The 19,376-nt window shown below is 43.3% G+C and overlaps 1 protein-coding gene across 2 annotated transcripts in view; it reads left to right on the top strand.

Annotated features, from left to right (window-relative positions):
- The window catches only part of LOC109872974 (neuroligin-2), a 78,409-nt gene that overhangs the window by 37,376 nt on the left and 21,657 nt on the right, over positions 1-19,376 (top strand). Inside the window, exons 3-4 of one of the 2 annotated variants that reach the window (XM_020464420.2) lie at positions 732-785; positions 7,538-7,687. In XM_020464420.2, the coding sequence (XP_020320009.1) occupies positions 732-785; positions 7,538-7,687 (204 nt within the window). The remainder of the gene's footprint in view (positions 1-731; positions 786-7,537; positions 7,688-19,376) is intronic. The other variant, XM_020464422.2, reaches the window with a different exon arrangement.

Raw genomic sequence — 19,376 nt, 5'->3', positions numbered from 1 at the left:
GCCGTCACCATTAAAACGGAACGTGGACCTCTGTGACCTTGGCATAGGGGAGCCCTGTCAGAAGTCCTCACATGGCTGCGTAAATACTGAACCACCACTCCCTGGCCGGCTTCTTGTATGGTTACACTGGAGGAGGGAGAGACACTCACCACGTGCATTAACATCGCTGGAGTGTGCGTGTGTGTCCCTGGTCATCCCCTCCAGTGTAGTTGTGTATAGTGGCAGACCAGTCCCCATGGACGTGGTGTAGAGAGCCCAGATACCCTGTAGCCTGAGGGCTGCAGCGCTGGGCTAAGGGGCTAAGTGGGCACATGCTTCATGATGGGTTGGCATTCCCCTGTCTGCCTTCTGACGGCAAAGAATGATGGCTTGATTCTCTTCATTGATTTTCCTCTACAAAGCACTAACGTGTAGGGAATAAATGGGAAGAGAAAAACAATGAGATGTTCTCTGGGGTCGTTGACCAGGCAGCTCTTGGCTAGGCACTGTGCAGGGGAACAGGCTAGTTGTCTCCACAGGGCAAGTTGTATCTGTAATGCTCTCTTACTTTTGGCTTTCGGGTTGTTTCGGAGACTTTTGAAAATGAGATCGAGGTTGCTCTTCCTGCTTTGTCATTTTTCTCCTCTTGTGTTCTTGTTCACTTTTTTTGTTTTTTTTTGCTTTCTCAGCAAAGTGCAATCTTTTTGAATTTTCTCTTTTCTCTTTTCCCTCCCTTTTTTTCTGAACCTTAGGTCCACTCACAAAAAAACACGATGAGTCTACAATGAACAAACCGAGGGATGAAGGTATTTTTGTTGCATGTTTTACCCTTTTTGTTGTATTTTTCAAACTTTTGGAGGGGATAGTTAAATTGAATAACAAACTTATATTATTAGTTTGTGTCTAAGTGTAATCACTTATTATTTTTCTCTGTAATTGTAATCGTCTCACAATAATATAATATATACAATTATATATTATTTTATACCATATACTTCAAACTAGCTACACTAGTTAATGGCGTGAAGTAGACTGATATAGACTCTCACTCTCACTCTGTCTCTCTCTCACACACACACACACACACACACACACACACACACACACACACACACACACACACACACACACACACACACACACACACACACACACCTCAGTTGTTCCACCCATCCTTGCCACAGAGCAGTTTTCTCCTTTTCGCTATATGGTTAATCAACCAATAAACAGAATTTGATATGCATAGAACTTTTTACAAAGTCATGCTGTTTTGACTGTATTCTGTCTTGCGCCAGTGAATATTTAACCTTGTGTAATATTCTTTACCTTCCATCATTTGGATTTGGTCATTTGATTGATCCACTTTACCATTTCTTTATTAAGTTATTTGTTGGGGAATAGGGGAGGATTTGTACAGTAAAAGCATGATAGTTTGGGTGGGTGGTGGTGGCGGGGGGGCTTGTCATTTGAATGGATTACAAGCAGTGGACCTTGCTAACTGACATGCAATCCACATGCAAATAACCAGGTAATCAGTTGTTAAAACTAGCCAGGAAAAGATGCATTGACTTTATGTAATCAAGAGGTTAGAAAGATCAGACTGTTACCATAGTGTTTTGTGTGTGTGTGTGTGTGTGTGTGTGTGTGTGTGCGCATCTTTGTGTGTGCATCTGATCAGGTGTTTGTGTGTCTGATTTGTATATATGTGCGTGTGATGATGTGGGCGTGCATGTGTTAGAGTGTGTATGCTGTTTACGTGTTAAGTTGTCCCATTCTGCCGTCTCTAATTGCTATGGTTTAAAAGGAGACAGAGCTTGCTAATCCGTTTGGAGAGGGAGAGAGGGGAAGAGGGAGAGAGGGAGAATATTTTCGGGGCTGTTTTGAAGCAGGCAGGACAGTGAGGGCATTGTTGGCCCTGTAGGCCTGGGATTCAGGCTGAGTGAGACTGCTCCTGTCCTCTCCCCATCTGGACACAGGCTCATCCCCAACTGTCACTGCAAGGTTAGAGAGGAAATTGATACACACGTTCTCACACTCAAATGCACTCTTATCATGCACGAACACATGCACTCTTATCATGCACGAACACATGCACTCTTATCATGCACGAACACATGCACTCTTATCATGCACGAACACATGCACTCTTATCATGCACGAACACATGCACTCTTATCATGCACGAACACATGCACTCTTATCATGCACGAACACATGCACTCTTATCATGCGTGAAAACACACACATATGACCTCCAAGCACTCTCACATACACATGAATCCAGACACCTCCATGAGAATGAATGAATGATATATATTGTACAAAGGGATGTACAGCTACATATATATGATGTACAGTTCCTTCAGAAAGTATTCACACCCCTTTACTTTTTCTACATTTTGTTGTGTCACTGCCTGAATTTAAAATGGATTAAATTGAGATTTTGTGTCACTGGTCTACACACAATACCCCATAATGTCAGTGGAATTTTGTTTGTAGAAAATGTTCGATATTAATAAAAAGTTCCCTCAGTTGAGCAGTGAATATCAAGCACAGATTCAACCACAAAGACCAGGGATTTTTCAATGCCTTGCAAAGAAGGGCACCTATTGGTTGATGTGTAAAGAAAGAGAATAAAAGGACGCTGAATATCCCTTTGAGCACGGCAAAGTTATTAATTATCACTACAGAGATACAGGCGTCCTTCCTAACTCAGTTGCCGGAGAGGAAGGAAACTGTTGAGGGAGTTCACCATGAGGCCAATGGCGATTTTAAGACAGTTAGTTAGAGTTTAATAGTGGTGATATGAGAACTGAGGATGGATCAACAACATTGTAGTTACTCCACAATTCTAACCTAAATGACAGAGTGAAAAGAAGGAAGCCCGCACAGAATCAAAATATTCCAATACGTGCATCATGTTTGCAACAAGCCACTAAAGTAGTACTGCAAAAATTGTGGCAAGGAAATCAACTGAATACAAAGCATTGCTGGGGGCAAATCCAACACATCACAGAGTACCACTCTTCATATTTTCAAGCATGGTTGTGGCTGCATCATGTTATGGGTATGCTGTTATTGGCAAAGACTAGGGAGTCTTTTTTGGATAAAACAAAATGGAATACAGCTAAGCACAGGCAAAATCCTAGAGGAAAACCTGGTTCAGTTTTCTTTCCTACAGACACTGGGAGACAAATTCACCTTTCAGCAGGACAATAACCTAAAACACAAGGCCAAATATACGCTGGAGTTGCTTACCAAGACGACATTGAATCTTCCTAAGTGGCCTAGTTACAGTTTTGACTTAAATAGGCTTGAAAATCTATGGCACTGTAAATATGATATACATATGCATATTACATGCATGCCACATACGTGGGGCAATGTCTAAAATCTGCTCCTGTGACTGGGTATGTTACTAACATTGTTAATAGTTTAATGAAATGCTGTCTGACAAGCTGTGAGTCAATCACTTAGGGATATCTCTCTGAGGAGACGGGTACACCTGGAGACTGCTGCAGGTGGCTCAAAGACATATTTACTCACCATGAACAGACATGCTGCAACATCATGTTAGACATGTACGCACATACATGCAATCAACCTCCAACGCACATGTACAGCGCATTCGGAAAGTATTCAGACCCCTTGACTTTTTCCACATTTTGTTACATTACAGCCTTATTTGAAAATGTATTGAATTGTTAGTTTTCTCGTCATCAATCTACACACAAAAACCCATAATGACATCACAATACCCCATAATGACATCACAATACCCTATAATGACAAAGCAAAAACATTTTTTTTTTTTTTCATTTACATAAGGATTCAGTACTTTGTTGAAGCACCTTTGGCAGCGATTACAGCCTATAGTCTTCTTGGGTATGATGCTACAAGCTTGGCACACCTGTATTTAGGGAGTTTCTTCCATTCTTCTCTGCAGATCCTCTCAAGCTCTGTCAGGTTGGATGGGGAGCGTTGCTGCACAGCTATTTTCAGGTCTCTCCAGAGATGTTTGATCGGGTTCAAGTCCAGGCTCTGGCTGAGCCACAAAAGGACATTCATGACCATAGCCACAACTCCTGCGTTGTCGTGGCTGTGGGCTTAGAGTTGTCCTGTTGGAAGGTGAACCTTTGCACCAGTCATCAGACCAGATAATCTTGTTTCTCATGGTCTGAGAGTCCTTTAGGTGCCGTTTGGCCAAATCCAAGCGGGCTGTCATATGCATTTTACTGAGGAGTGGCTTCCGTCTGGCCACTCTACCATAAAGGCCTGATTTGGTGGAGTGCTGCAGAGACGGTTGTCCTTTTGGAAGGTTCTCCCATCTCCACAGAGGAACTCTGGAGCTCTGTCAGAGTGACCATCAGGTTCTTGGTCACCTCCCTGACCAAGGCCCTTCTCCCCCAATTGCTCAGTTTGGCCAGGCGGCCAGCACTAGGAAGAATCTTGGCGGTTCTAAACTTTTTCCATTTAAGAATGATGGAGGCCTTTGTGTTCTTGGAGACCTTTAATGCTGCAGAAAATTTTGGGTACCCTTCCTCAGATCTTTACATCGACAATCCTGTCTTGAACTATTCCTTCAACCTTATATAGACAGGTGTGTGCCTTTCCATATCATGTCCAATCAATTGAATTTACCACAGTTGGACTCCAATCAAGTTGTAGAAACATCTCAAGGATGATCAATGAAGACAGGATACACCTGTACCTATTTCTGTTTTTTCGCTTTATCATTATGGGGTATTGTGTGTAGATTGATGAGGAAAATAATTTATTTAACCCATTTTAGAATGAGGTTGTAAAGTAACAACATGTGGAAGAAGTCCAGGGACCTGAATCATTTCAGAATGCACATACTTGATACACACGGGAAACTGTTGAGTGTGAAAAACCCAGCAGTGTTGCAGTTCTTGACACACTCAAACCGGTGCGCCTGGTACCTACTACCATACCCCTTTTAAAGGCACTTAAATCGTTTGTCATGCCCATTCACTCTCTGAATGGCACACATACACAATCCATGTTGCTATTGTCTCAAGGAAAATCCTTCTTTAACCTGTCCCCCTCCCCTTCATCTACACTGATTGAAGTGGATTTAACAAGTGACATCAATAAGGGATCATAGCTTTCACCTGGATTCACCTGGTCAGTCTATGTCATGGAAAGAGCAGGTCCTAATGTTTTGTACAGTCAGTGTACTTTAATTTAGCTCTTGTTCATGCAGAGATAATTGAATGCTTTGTGTGGTTTATACAATGAGATATATTGTCTTGCTTCCTTTGGAGGTCACACATACACACAACAGACATACAACAACAGTCTCAGAGACAAAGGTCTCAGTTCAACCCTGATCGCAGAAGTTCAACCCTGATCGCAGAAGTTCAGCGCTGTAGGGCGAATGTCATTTAAAGGCAATGTGTGCGTAGACGGCGTTCACAGTAAACTATGCTTTACATTTCAATCGCGCCATGAATGCTGAACTTCCGTGAAATGGGAAACGTATTTCCTGCTCCAGGTATTCCAAGTGTCCTAGCTCTGCTCTAGGTGAGCGCCAGTGCTGTGTGTGTGTGTGTGTGTGTGTGTGTCATTTGTCATGTGCTTGTGGAGTGTGACTGCCTGGTGACAGAGAGGAGAGCTGATCCATTAGCCAGGCATCACACCCAGGGCTCTGCTGGCCTGGTAATGCTGGGATAATTGAACTTGTTTACATCTCCTCTGGGAAATCACCAGAGGCTCACAACACACCGGAGAGAGGGGGGAAGGGAATGGAGGGTGGGAGAGTGTGTGAATTCCTCCATTGCTGAGTGTGTGCATATGCAATGTTGGTTGCATAAGTGTGAATATCGGAGAGATGGGAAAAGAGTGCGAGTGTGTGTGTGTGTGTTAGGGCTTTAATGTATTGTGTGTGAATGTTCATGTCTCTCGAGTGCACTGTATGTTCTATAAAAGGTGATTGCATGTATGTGTATTGATAAATTGTACATTGTTGCAGTGGTGTGTGAGTGATGCGTTCTGGTGCATGTGTAACCTGAGATTCAGGTTGTGATGCAGGCGGGTGTGCAAATACGTGAGTAGAATTTGTTACCACGGCAACAGGCTCCGAGTGAGTCAATGCAATGGAATGGCTGGTGCGGTTCTATTAGAGCGAGAGGAGGCAGTTTCCATAGCGACTCAGCATCGCAGCTGCCTGCCTGTGTCTCTGTCAGTGTGCGCGCTTTTGTGCATTTTCCTACATGCATCTCTGTGTCCGTGAAGAGACCTTGCCATGTACAACTTTGTAACGGTTTGTTTAATCTCATCCCATCCCACCATTTTCTTGTGACATTACTCTTTCTCCTTCTCTTGCTCACTCCCTCTCTCTCTGTCTCTGTTCAGGGGGCATGTACCTTTCTTTCTATCTCTTCTCTCTCTCTTTCTTTTCTTTTCTCTCGCTCTCCTTCCTGTCTCTTTTCCCATCATTCTCTAAGTTACAGTATGTATTTTCTCATCTCTCTCTCTCTCTCTCTCTCTCTCTCTCTCTCTCTCTCTCTCTCTCTTCCCATCTTTCTCCCTCTGTTTCTTTCCCATCTCCTTCCAGAAAGTCATCAGGGTAAACAGATGCTGTGGCTGTTGTTTATGTTTCCACTTGGTCTGTCTCTCATATGAATTATCCACAGGGCAGACGCTAGGCTAACTGGGAACCACTGGCAGCTCTGCCTTATTAAAGACGCGCAGACCGTACCACAGTACCTCAAAGAGGGGGGGGACCCTGAAAAACCCAGATCGTACCATTATACGGCAGTAGGAGAGACAGTGGCAGACTGTACCATAACTCACCAGAAGGGACAGTGAGAGTTAGACTGTACCATAATACCACAGAGAGAGGGGACGCAGGGAAACTTACAGATAGGACCACGACACTACAAGAGGGGACAGAAAAATACAGACTGCCATGACAACACTAAGACGATGTTCCAATATCTAAAATGGCTAACCATTGATAAGAGACAGTACTGGATAGGATCCAACCTTATAGCTTTCAACACTATTGCGTCAACCTATAATGTCACCTCAGTTCAGTATGAAGAGTAGGAATGAGCAGAAGAAGTGTATGTTTCAAACTTTGGGGATATAGTTAAAGATGAGGGAGATCAAAAGGCACATACCGATGTAGGATCTTAATTTGAGCCAGTTTGCTACATCAGGTAAATAATCCTGCAGCAACAGGGAATGTGTATTATTATGTTGACTATAATTAATGGAATTTTTTTTTGTAGTGATTGATACATTTTTCCTTTAGGGCCAGTGGAAATTGAACTTTAGAAGCCTTTTTAGCCTGTGCAGGAAAAATCTCAGCAACGAAAGAGTGATCCAATTAAGATCCTACATCTGTATGCAGATTAATGATTTTTTTGTATATGGCTCTGTGGACATTCCTGTGGATAGTTTTTTTTTGTAGATAGACCAAAAGTTGTCATCTCTTTCTCAGAATCTAAAGTGTTTCTACTCTCTTTCTCTCATCTTTTTGTGTTTGTGCATACTTCTGTGTATGTCCACGTCCCGCTCTTCGCCACAGATATCCGTGACCGTCGGAAGAAGCCGGTGATGTTGTTCATCCATGGCGGCTCCTACATGGAGGGGACGGGAAACATGTTCGACGCCAGCATCCTCGCAGCCTACGGCAACGTCATCGTGGTCACCATGAACTACCGTCTGGGCGTGCTCGGTGAGTCTGTCTGTCTGCATACTATGACACCACTTCCTGCATGCACCATCAGGTCCCAGAACTCTTATTCTATGGTTTCACTCTCCTTAATTAGACGACTTACACTTATATAGAACGAGGCGCTTTTCCTAATGATGTGGACTGACCAGGAATATATCTGGGTCCTAGTTATAGTCTACAGCTAGGTCCTGATCACATGACCAGAACAGTACAACCATCTGGCCCTAGCTGTACCATGTGACCTGAGTTTTGTGTGCTCTGCCCTGTCCCTGTGTACAGACTCTGAGCCAGTGGACAGGAGTTTAGTCAGCTGCTCTGAGGGGCTGACTGCCTGTTTGTTTCTACAGCTGTTTGTTTGTGTACTGTACACCACAGAGCATCCACAGTCTCCATTGTGGTTGCCAGGTTGGGTAATGGGATCTGGTTTATTGTATCAAGCCTGTCTCAACACATCAGAGTATTCATAAAGAGAGAAATGGGAGTATTTTAGGATACAGTCCAAGCTTTGCCACTCGTGTAAACACAGTGGAACGTGATCCACACAGGCATTGACAGACGGGGCCAGACAGTAGAGGGAACATACTGAGAGTTTGAGGTGCACCTGGCAGCAGCTCTGTCCTGCCTGTTAGATTTGGGCCTGCCTGTTTTGAGGTGCATGTGTCATGTGCTGTTATGCTTTTCTACATCTGTCTGACAAACTGGAAGCATTAGCGAGTGGAGCGTGAGAACAATCCGCTGTGTGAACTTAAGTTTCCTTAATGCACTATCTAATCCTTGCTCTGCATGCCTCTAATTCACTGATCCAAACAGTCCTCAATGGAGTCCATGTTTGCATCATTCCCAAGCCAAATAGTAGTCTTTGTCTGTGTGATTTACATACTGTATGTGTGCTGTGTGTAGTTTACCCGTGTGTATTGTACAGTATTTATGCACCACACACACAGTGACATACAGAGGTAGAGAGATCCTGCTGAGCGATGCAGAGAGATGATGCAGTGCCCTCGATTCCTCTAACATGGTTGAACATTTTGGTACGTGGGCGAGTAGACTAACCTCGCTCTCTCGCTCTCTCTCTCTCTCTCTCTCTCTCTCTGTTTCCTCTTTCTCGCTCCCTCTGTTCTGCTTTTAATGGGTTACTCTACTGTACTGGTGTGTGTGTGTGTGTGTGTGTGTGTGTGTGTGTGTGTGTGTGTGTGTGTGTGTGTGTGTGTGTGTGTGTGTGTGTGTGTGTGTGTGTGTGTGTGTGTGTTGTATGTGTTTGCATATGTGCGTGTATGTTTGAATATGTAACAGTACAATGTGCCATCCATCCTCACCACCCACACTCTCAATGGACAAAAACGTTTTTGGCCTGAAAAGAGAAAGACAACTGCTCCACATTTCTACAATAGGTTTAGCACATAATCACACAGTATTATCCTATACTTATGCACGCGCACACTCACATATGCCAACCGTATTTCAGCCTGTGCCTTTAACAGAGAGATGGGAGGGAGGGAGGGTACGACAGAGAAGGGGGATAGAGACAGATGAGAGAGGGAGAAACAGAGAGACATAGCTAAAGAGAGGGAAGGAGCAACAGAAGGGGGAGATGGGAACAATCTAAAAATAAACCATCAGAAGTGCTTTTTAAATCTGCGGCGAAGCAACAAAAAAAAATTCATTCAAACAAATGTTAATGCAATGTGGCCACGGCACACACACACACACACACACACACACACACACACACACACACACACACACACACACACACACACACACACACACACATATAGGCTTACACACATCTCTATATACTCACATACAGTTACATAAGGGGTTTCACTTTCTTTTTTAGCGCTTGGTGGATGTTAAGTTAATTCATGATATGCTTGTGATTTGTGAAAGGGGGGAATATGTCTATAAGAAAATCCTAAATGTCTGCCATGTACAGTCCAGGAGTGTTTAGCATGGTGAAGTTAGGAGTGTGTATACTAGTACCTACCTACAGTAGAGCTCCACCCCAATGCTGCTGCCTGCTCACCTTGCCCCTACCTTCCTCCTGGCTGCTCCAGGCCCATGCAGCCTCCTGATTTGTGCTGCAAAGCCATCTGTTCTGACTAATTAACTAATTAATGAACTCTGGGAAAGGGCCCACCGTCACTGGGCTGTGGGAGAGAGAGAGAGGGGCTGTCTCACATCAAGAACACTCCGCTCTCCTCCTTCTCCTTTTTTCTTCTTCCTCCCCATTCTTCTTCTTCTTTTTGTTCATCTCATCCCTGTTCTCTCCATCAGATCAGTCCCATCTGATTGACAAAATCGGATGACTCTTAATGAGTTAATCTCATGTGTTTGTTTCTCTCCCTCTGCAACCAACAAACACCAAATCACAGAATTATGATTCCCAGCTCTCTCCTGATGCACCCAAGGAGTTATTTTAGTTATTAATACTTCAGCATACATTCTATTGGTTTGGATGTACAATATAATTACAACCCCGGCTCAGACTGAATAAATAGAGCCAGTATTGCGATCATATGGTTATTGTTGCATGGGGCTGTCAGGAGAGAGTGAATTCGCTTGCACAAATTAACCGAGTGGAGGAAGCATGAAATGAAAAGAGAAAGGGTTGTGATGTTACTGTATGGAATCATCATTTAGATGGTCAAACGACACACTAGAATAGAATATACCACAACCCAATACTGCATACCACAACAGGATAACATTGTAGAGAGCACAACAGCCCAATAACAGAATGCAGTGCCATAGTGGTTTCTATAAAACCCACAGATACTGATGAAGGCCACGGTGGATACAGTTGATCTCAAAGGTTACCTTACAATGAGCAATTTCACTTATGAGTCCAATTTTACGCTGTTAGACACAGGCTCGTGTTTACAACAATATTAAAAAGAGCAAACCGTCCATGAACAATTTAGTCTGAAAACACAGCACTTCTCTGTGAGCACAGCCTCATCTGTGGAGGACAAACAGCTTACAGTAATACTTCATCTGTAAAGAACAAACACAGGAAATTTGACGTGTACATCTGTGGATTTACCTCCATTAAGGGATTTTATACACAACCTGACCCCTGTGTTTGTCCCTCTGTCTCTCTAATTCTGTTTTGTCTATGTATCTCTCCTAGTCTTCTTACAACACTGCTCAAAAAAATAAAGGGAACACTAAAAAACCACATCCTAGATCTGAATGAATGAAATATTCTTATTAAATACTTTTTTCTTTACATAAGTTGAATGTGTTGTCAACAAAATCACACAAATTCATCAATGGAAATCAAATGTATCAACCCATGGAGGTCTGGATTTGGAGTCACACTCAAAATCAAAGTGGAAAACCACACTACAGGCTGATCCAACTTTGATGTAATGTCCTTAAAACAAGTCAAAATGAGGCTCAGTAGTGTGTGTGGCCTCCACATGCCTGTATGACCTCCCTACAACACCTGGGCATGCTCCTGATGAGGTGGACTCCGCCAACTCCTGGACAGTCTGTGGTGCAACGTGGCGTTGGTGGATGGAGCGAGACATGATGTCCCAGATGTGCTCAATTGAATTCAGGTCTGGGGAACGGGCGGGCCAGTCCATAGCATCAATGCCTTCCTCTTGCAGGAACTGCTGACACACTCCAGCCACATGAGGTCTAGCATTGTCTTGCATTAGGAGGAACCCAGGGCCAACCGCACCAGCATATGGTCTCACAAGGGGTCTGAGGATCTCATCTCGGTACATAATGGCAGTCAGGCTACCTCTAGCGAGCACATGGAGGGCTGTGCGGCCCCCCAAAGAAATGCCACCCCACACCATGACTGACCCACCACCAAACCGGTCATGCTGGAGGAAGTTGCAGGCAGCAGAATGTTCTCCATGGCGTCTCCAGACTGTCACGTCTGTCACATGTGCTCAGTGTGAACCTGCTTTCATCTGTGAAGACCACAGGGCTCCAGTGGTGAATTTGCCAATCTTGGTGTTCTCTGGCAAATGCCAAACGTCCTGCACGGTGTTGGGCTGTAAGCACAACCCCCACCTGTGGACGTCGGACCCTCATACCACCCTCATGGAGTCTGTTTCTGACCGTTTGAGCAGACACATGCACATTTGTGGCCTGCTGGAGGTCATTTTGCAGGGCTCTAGCAGTGGTCCTCCTTGCATAAAGGTGGAGGTAGTGGTCCTGATGCTGGGTTGTTGCCCTCCTACGGCCTCCTCCACATCTCCTGATGTACTGGCCTGTCTCCTGGTAGCGCCTCCATGCTCTGGACACTGCGCTGACAGACACAGCAAACCTTCTTGCCACATCTCGCATTGATGTGCCATCCTGGATGAGCTGCACTACCTGAGCCACTTGTGTGGGTTGTAGACTCCGTCTCATGATACCACTAGAGGGAAAGCACCGCCAGCATTCAAAAGTGACCAAAACATCAGCCAGGAAGCATAGGAACTGAGAAGTGGTCTGTGGTCACCACCTGCAGAACCACTCCTTTATTGGGGGTGTCTTGCTAAATGCCTATAATTTCCACCTGTTGTCTATTCCATTTGCACAACAGCATGTGAAATGTATTGCCAATCAGTGTTGCTTCCTAAGTGGACAGTTTGATTTCACAGAAGTGTGATTGACTTGGAGTTACATTGTGTTGTTTTAAGTGTTCCCTTTATTTTTTTGAGCAGTGTATATCTCGGTCTCTCTCTTATTGGCCTTGTATCTATGATGGGTTGGTTCCCTCCCTCTGATACACAGAGATGTGTTTGGACAATGTAAAGTCCCTTCCGTGATCTTCATCCCATCTGTCCATCACTCTTCATCATCCACGTTCCATTTGAATAATGCACTGAATCTATATGCTTCCTTTGTATCCATCGCCTTTCACATCTCCTTTTTCTTTCCATTCCATACCCCCCATCCTCCTCTCCTCTCTGGGTAGAGCTCTATTCACCTACTCATGTATTCATATAGCCGTTTGTTCGGTTACTTCCTGATAATTGTCCTGTTTGTATCTGAGACACTGGGTATGTAGTATAGGTCGACCGATTAATCGGAATGGCCGATTTTAATTATGGCCGATTTCAAGTTTTCATAACAATCGGAAATCGGTATTTTTGGGCGCCGATTTGACAATTGAAAAAATATATATATTTGTTAAATCATTTTTTTAATACCTTTTATTTAACTAGGCAAGTCAGTTAAGAACACGTTCTTATTTTCAATGGCGGCCTAGGAACGGTGGGTTAACTGCCTTGTTCAGGGGCAGAACGACAGATTTTCACCTTGTCAGCTCGGGGGATCCAATCTTGCAAACTTACAGTGAACTAGTGCAACGCAAAACGACCTGCCTCTTGCTCATTGCACTCCACAAGGAGACTGCCTGTTACGCGAATGCAGTAAGCCAAGGTAAGTTGATAGCTAGCATTAAACTTATCTTATAAAAAACAATCAATCATAATCACTAGTTAACTACACATGGTTGATGATATTACTAGATATTATCTAGCATGTCCTGCGTTGCATATAATCTGACTGAGCATACAAGTATCTAAGTATCTGACTGAACGGTGATAGGCAGAAGCAGGCGTGTAAACATTCATTCAAACAGCACTTTTGTGCGTTTTGCCAGCAGCTCTTCGTTGTTTGTCAAGCAATGCACTGTTTATGACTTCAAGCCTATCAACTCCCGAGATGAGGCTTGTGTAATCGAAGGGAAATGGCTAGCTAGTTAGCGCATGCTAATTGTCATTGTGTTGCTCGTTCGAGCCCAGGGAGGAGCGAGGAGAGGGACGGAAGCTATATTGTTACACTGGCAATACTAAAGTGCCTATACAACCTAAAACTTCTTACCTGGGAATATTGAAGACGCATGTTAAAAGGAACCACCAGCTTTCATATGTTCTCATGTTCTGAGCAAGGAACTGAAACGTTAGCTTTCTTACATAGCACATATTGTACTTTTACTTTCTTCTCCAACACTTTGTTTTTGCATTATTTAAACCAAATTGAACATGTTTCATTAATTTACTTGAGGCTAAATTGATTTTATTGATTTATTATATTAAGTTAAAATAAGTAGTCATTCAGTATTGTTGTAATTGTCATTATTACAAATACATTTTTTAAAATCGGCCCGATTTAATCGGTATTGGCTTTTCTGGTCCTCCAGTAATCGATATCGGCGTTGAAAAATCATAATCGGTCGACCTCTAGTATGTAGGGCCTATTCCCTCACACTGCAGACTAGCTAGGTCCTATACAATACCTAAGTGGCTGGATACACACACACATACAAGTAGTTGATGTAGAGTTTGGTCTGTCAAACTGTATTTCACACCTCGTGTGTGTGTGTGCGTCTGTACCTAGGCTTGCTGTGATCCTAGGGATGGTGTATTGGGCTATATGAATGTGTATTTTTTTTAATGTAACCAGGTAGGCCACTTGAGAAGAAGTTCAAATTAACAACTGCGACCTGGCCAAGATAAAGTAAAGCAGTGCGACAAAAACAACAACACAGAGTTACACATAAACAAACGTACAGTTAATAACACAATAGAAACATCTATATACTGTGTGTACAAATGTAGAAGATTAGGGAGGTAAGGCAATAAATAGGCCACAGAGGCGAAGTAATTACAATTTACCATTAACACTGGAGTGATAGATGTGCAGATGATGATGTGAAAGTATAGATACGGGGGGTGTAAAAGAGCAAAAAGATAAATAACAATATGGGGGTGAGGTAGTTATGCGGTAGCTATTTACAGAATTGGCTGTGTACAGTGATCGGTAAGCTGATGCTTAAAGTTAGAGAGGGAGATATAAGTCTCCAGCTTAAGTGATTTTTGCAATTTGTTCCAGTCATTGGCAGCAGAGAACTGGAAGGAAAGGCAGCCAAATGAGGTGTTGGCTTTGGGGATGACCAGTGAAATATACCTGCTGGAGCGCGTGCTACAGGTGGGTGTTACTAGGGTGACTAGTGAGCTGAGATAAGGCGGGGCTTTACTTAGCAAAGACTTATAGATGACCTGGATCCAGTGGGTTTGGCAACGGATATGTAGCGAGGGCCAGCCAACGAGAGCATACAGGTCGCAGTGGTGGGTAGTATATGGGGCTTTGGTAACAAAGCGGATGGCACTGTGATAGACTACATCCAATTTGCTGTGTAGAGTGTTGGAGGCTATTTTGTAAATGACATCGCCAAAGTCAAGGATCGGTAGGATACCCTCGTAAAACGGACTATATTTGGCAGCATGAGTGAAGGAGGCTTTGTTGCGAAATAGGAAGCCGATTCTAGATATAATTTTGGATTGGAGATGCTTAATGTGAGTCTGGAAGGAGAGTTTGCAGTCTAACCAGACACGTAGGTATTTGTAGTTATCCACATATTCTAAGTCAGGACCGTCCAGAGTAGTGATGCTAGTCGGGCGGGCGCGGGCAGCAATCGGTTGAAGAGCATGCATTTAGTTTTACTAGCATTTAAAAGCGGTTGGAGGTCACAGAAGGAGAGTTGAACCTCGTTTGGAGGTTTGTTAACTTCTTCGATATAGGGGGCGCTCTTATAATTTTGGGATAAAAAAACGTTCCCGTTTTAAACAAGATATTTTGTCACGAAAAGATGCTCAACTATGCATATAATTGACAGCTTTGGGAAGAAAACACTCTGACGTTTCCAAATCTGCAAAGATATTATCTGTGAGTGCCACAGAACTGATGCTACAGGCGAAACCAAGATGAAATTTCAAACAGGAAATGCCCCAGATTTTGAATGCGCTTTGTTCCAATGTCTCCTTATATGGCTGTGAATGCGCAAGGAATGAGCCTACACTTTCTGTCGTTTCCCCAAGGTGTCTGCAGCATTGTGACGTATTTGTAGGCATATCATTGGAAGATTGACCATAAGAGACTACATTTACCAGGTGCCCCGCTTGGTGTCCTCCGTTGCAATTATTGCGCAATCTCCAGCTGTGTGTATTTTACCATTTGCTTCAGAGGAGAAACCAAACTGCCACGAATGACTTATCATCGAATAGATATGTGAAAAACACCTTGAGGATTGATTCTAAACAACGTTTGCCATGTTTCTGTCGATATTATGGAGTTAATTTGGAAAAAAGTTTGGCGTTGTAATGACTGAATTTTCGGGGGGTTTTCTTAGCCAAACGTGATAAACAAAACGGAGCGATATCTCCTACACAAATAATCTTTTTGGAAAAACTGAACATTTGCTATCTAACTGAGAGTCTCCACATTGAAAACATCCGAAGTTCTTCAAAGGTAAATTATTTTATTTGAATGCTTTTCTTGTTTTTGTGAAAATGTTGCGTTATGGTAATGAGCTTGAGGCTATAATTACGCTCCCGGATACGGGATTGCTCGACGCAACAGGTTAACACAGTGTCCAAAGAAGGGCCCGATGTATACAGAATGGTATTGACTAAGTAGAGGTGGATCAGAGAGTCACCAGCAACAAGAGCGACATCATTGATATATAGAGAAAATAGTAGACCCAAGAATTGAACCTTGTGGCACCCCCATAGAGACTGCCAGAGGTCCGGACAACAGGCCCTCCGATTTGACACTGAACTCTATCTGAGAAGTAGTTGGTGAACCAGGCGAGGCAGTCATTTGAGAAACCAAGGCTATTGAGTCTGCCGATGTCAATCACCGCATTCTCAGAGTCTAAATCCTTGGCCAGGTCGATGAATACGGCTGCACAGTACTGTCTTTTATCAATGGCAGTTATGATATCGTTTAGGACCTTGAGCGTGGCTGAGGTGCACCCATGACCAGCTCGGAAACCAGATTGCATAGTGGAGAAGGTACAGTGGGATTCAAAACTATCGGTGATCTGTTTGTTAACTTGGCTTTCGAAGATTTTAAAAAGGCAGGGCAGTTTGGTTCTAGAGTGTCTCCCCCTTTGAAGATGGGGATGACCACGGCAGCTTTCCAGTCTTTGGGGATCTCAGACGATACGAAATAGAGGTTGAACAGGCTTGTAATAGGGGTTGCAACAATTTTGACTGAACATTTTAGAAAGAGAGGGTCCAAATTGTCTAGTCCAGCTGATTTGTAGGGATCCAGATTTTGCAGCTCTTTCAGAACATCAGCTGTCTGGATTTGGGTGAAGGAGAAGCGGGGGGGACTTGGAAAAGTTTCTGCGTGGGGTGCAGAGCTGTTGTCCGGGGTAGGGGTAGCCAGGTGGAAGGCATGGCCAGCTGTAGAAAAATGCTTATTGAAATGATCGATTAGTTATCGGTGGTGACAGTGTTTCCTATCCTCAGTGCAGTTGCCAGCTGCGAGGAGGTGCTCTAATTCTCCATGGTCTTTAGTGTCCCAAAACGTTTTGAAATTAGTGCTACAGGATGCAAATTTCTGTTTGAAAAAGCTAGCTTTAGCTTTCCTAACTGACTGTGTATATTGGTTCCTGACTTCCCTGAAAGTTGCATATCGTGGGGACTATTCGATGGTAATGCAGAACGCCGCAGGATGTTTTGTGCTGGTCAAGGGCAGTCAAGTCTGAACTAAGGGCTATATCTGATCTTAGTTCTACATTTTTTAAATGGGGCATGCTTATTTAAAATGGTGAGGAAAGCACTTTTAAAGAGCAACCAGGCATCCTCTACTGACGGGATGAGGTCAATATCCTTCCAGGATACCTGGGCCAGGTCAGTTAGAATGGCCTCCAAGGTGAAGTGTTTTAGGGAGCGTTTGACAGTGATGAGGGGTGGTCGTTTGACCGCGGACCCATTACGGACGCAGGCAATGAGGCAGTGATCGCTGAGATCCTGGTTGAAGACAGTGGAGGTGTATTTAGAGAGCAAGTTGGTCAGGATGATATCTAAGAGTGTGCCCATGGTTACGGATTTAGGGTTGTACCTGGTAGGTTCCTTGATCATTTGTGTGAGATTGAGGGCATCTAGCTTAGATTGTAGGACGGCCGGGTTAAGCATATCCCAGTCAGGTCACCTAACAGTACGAACTCTGAAGATAGATGGGGGGCAATCAATTCACTTATGGTGTCCAGGGCACCGCTGAGGGGGGTCTATAACAAGTGGCAACGGAGAGAGACTTTTTTTCTGGAAAGGTGGATTTTTAAAAGTAGACCCAGATATTTCAGCAGTCTATTGTACTCTACGCTATAATTCAAAATGGTAGCAGAGTGACTCTTTCCACTTTGTTCTATGATGCATTTACATCCATATATGATTTGGTTTTACCTTCAACATAAATTGATGTCAAATTGATAGATTTACAGTGTTCAGCCTTTATAAAACTATATACATTAACAAGGCATTACATCATTTTGAGTCAGTACTTATCAGTTTTGAGCAGTTTGATTGTAATAGTTTTCAAAGTGATAGTTAATTGTATTGTTATCAAATGACCAGAAAATCGTAGAAAAAATGTATTAAATATTACATTTGGAAAAGCAGATACTTAGATTGAATGTGTATCCAAATTGAAAATTGTGTCGCCGTAAAACCCCCTAAAAAAAGACATGCCTTTTGCGGCCAGCGGCCGTTGTGCCCTCGGGCAAAATATAATCATTTGAATTCTATTCTCCCTGAGTGCTGCTTGCTCCGAAGCACCTCTCACTCACATGGCTCTCCATCATGTGATTGGGTCTTTCTCACAGGCTACAAGTGAAGACATACACATCAGGGACGCAACTGCACACGTCCTATTGGAAGAACTGTTCACATGTACTTTTCGTCAGCCAAGAACATAAGTAGGCCTAACGAACAGCAAAAGCATTAGCCTATGTCAATCTACTATCCCCATAGTAGAAAAGTTGACCTATTCTGTGCAATAAATAAATATTCCAAACATACTAGTCTGGGACAGTATATTAGTCTGGGACAGTTGTGGGATGCGATAGATCCCAAATTAATACAACCACTAGCATCAAAAAAACTTTTTTACGCAATGAGGCTGACGTAGCAGATCAGAACATTTAGCTTATAATGTTGATAAATTATTAGGCTATTTCTTCACATTATAAGCGCATGTAACGGCCGTTGGCGGTGGAAGAAGAAGAGGACCAAAGCGCAACGTGGTAAGTGTCCATGTTAAATGTATTCAATAACTGAACACTGAAACACAAAGTAAACAAAAGAACAACCGAAAACAGTCCTGTCTGATAGAGACACAGAGACAGAAAACAACTACCCACAAATCAAGTGGGAAAAACGGGCTACCTAAGTATGGTTCTCAATCAGAGACAACGATTGACAGCTGCCTCTGATTGAGAACCATATCAGGCCAAACACATAGAAAACCAAAACTAGAACAACACATAGAATGCCCACCCCAACTCACGCCCTGACCAACCTAAACAAGAAACATAACAAAGGAACTAAGGTCAGGACGTGACAGCGCAGCAATGTGTACACAACAGAAGGCTATAAGCGCGAATGGCCAAATAGCGGAAATACACAATTATCAAAAGTGACCGATATTTTTTTTTTTTAGGCTAGACCTACTATATTTATTTCTTAACCTTCCTAATATTAAGCATATTGCTTATCTTTCCAACAGGAGTATAGCCTTCCTGGTTGGCATGAAAATGAACCACGGGAAAATCATCTTCCATTCGCTGGTGGTGAAAAATATCTTCCCCCAAACTTGAAACTCTTGCGTTGCATATGTATGCCAGTTAGGCTCTATACCCCTTGTAAACTGGATTAATGTGCTTAATTTT

This window comes from Oncorhynchus kisutch, linkage group LG28, assembly GCF_002021735.2.
Source record: "Oncorhynchus kisutch isolate 150728-3 linkage group LG28, Okis_V2, whole genome shotgun sequence".
In the NCBI taxonomy this organism is placed as follows: domain Eukaryota; kingdom Metazoa; phylum Chordata; class Actinopteri; order Salmoniformes; family Salmonidae; genus Oncorhynchus; species Oncorhynchus kisutch.
This window is presented reverse-complemented; position numbering and strand designations above follow the sequence as displayed.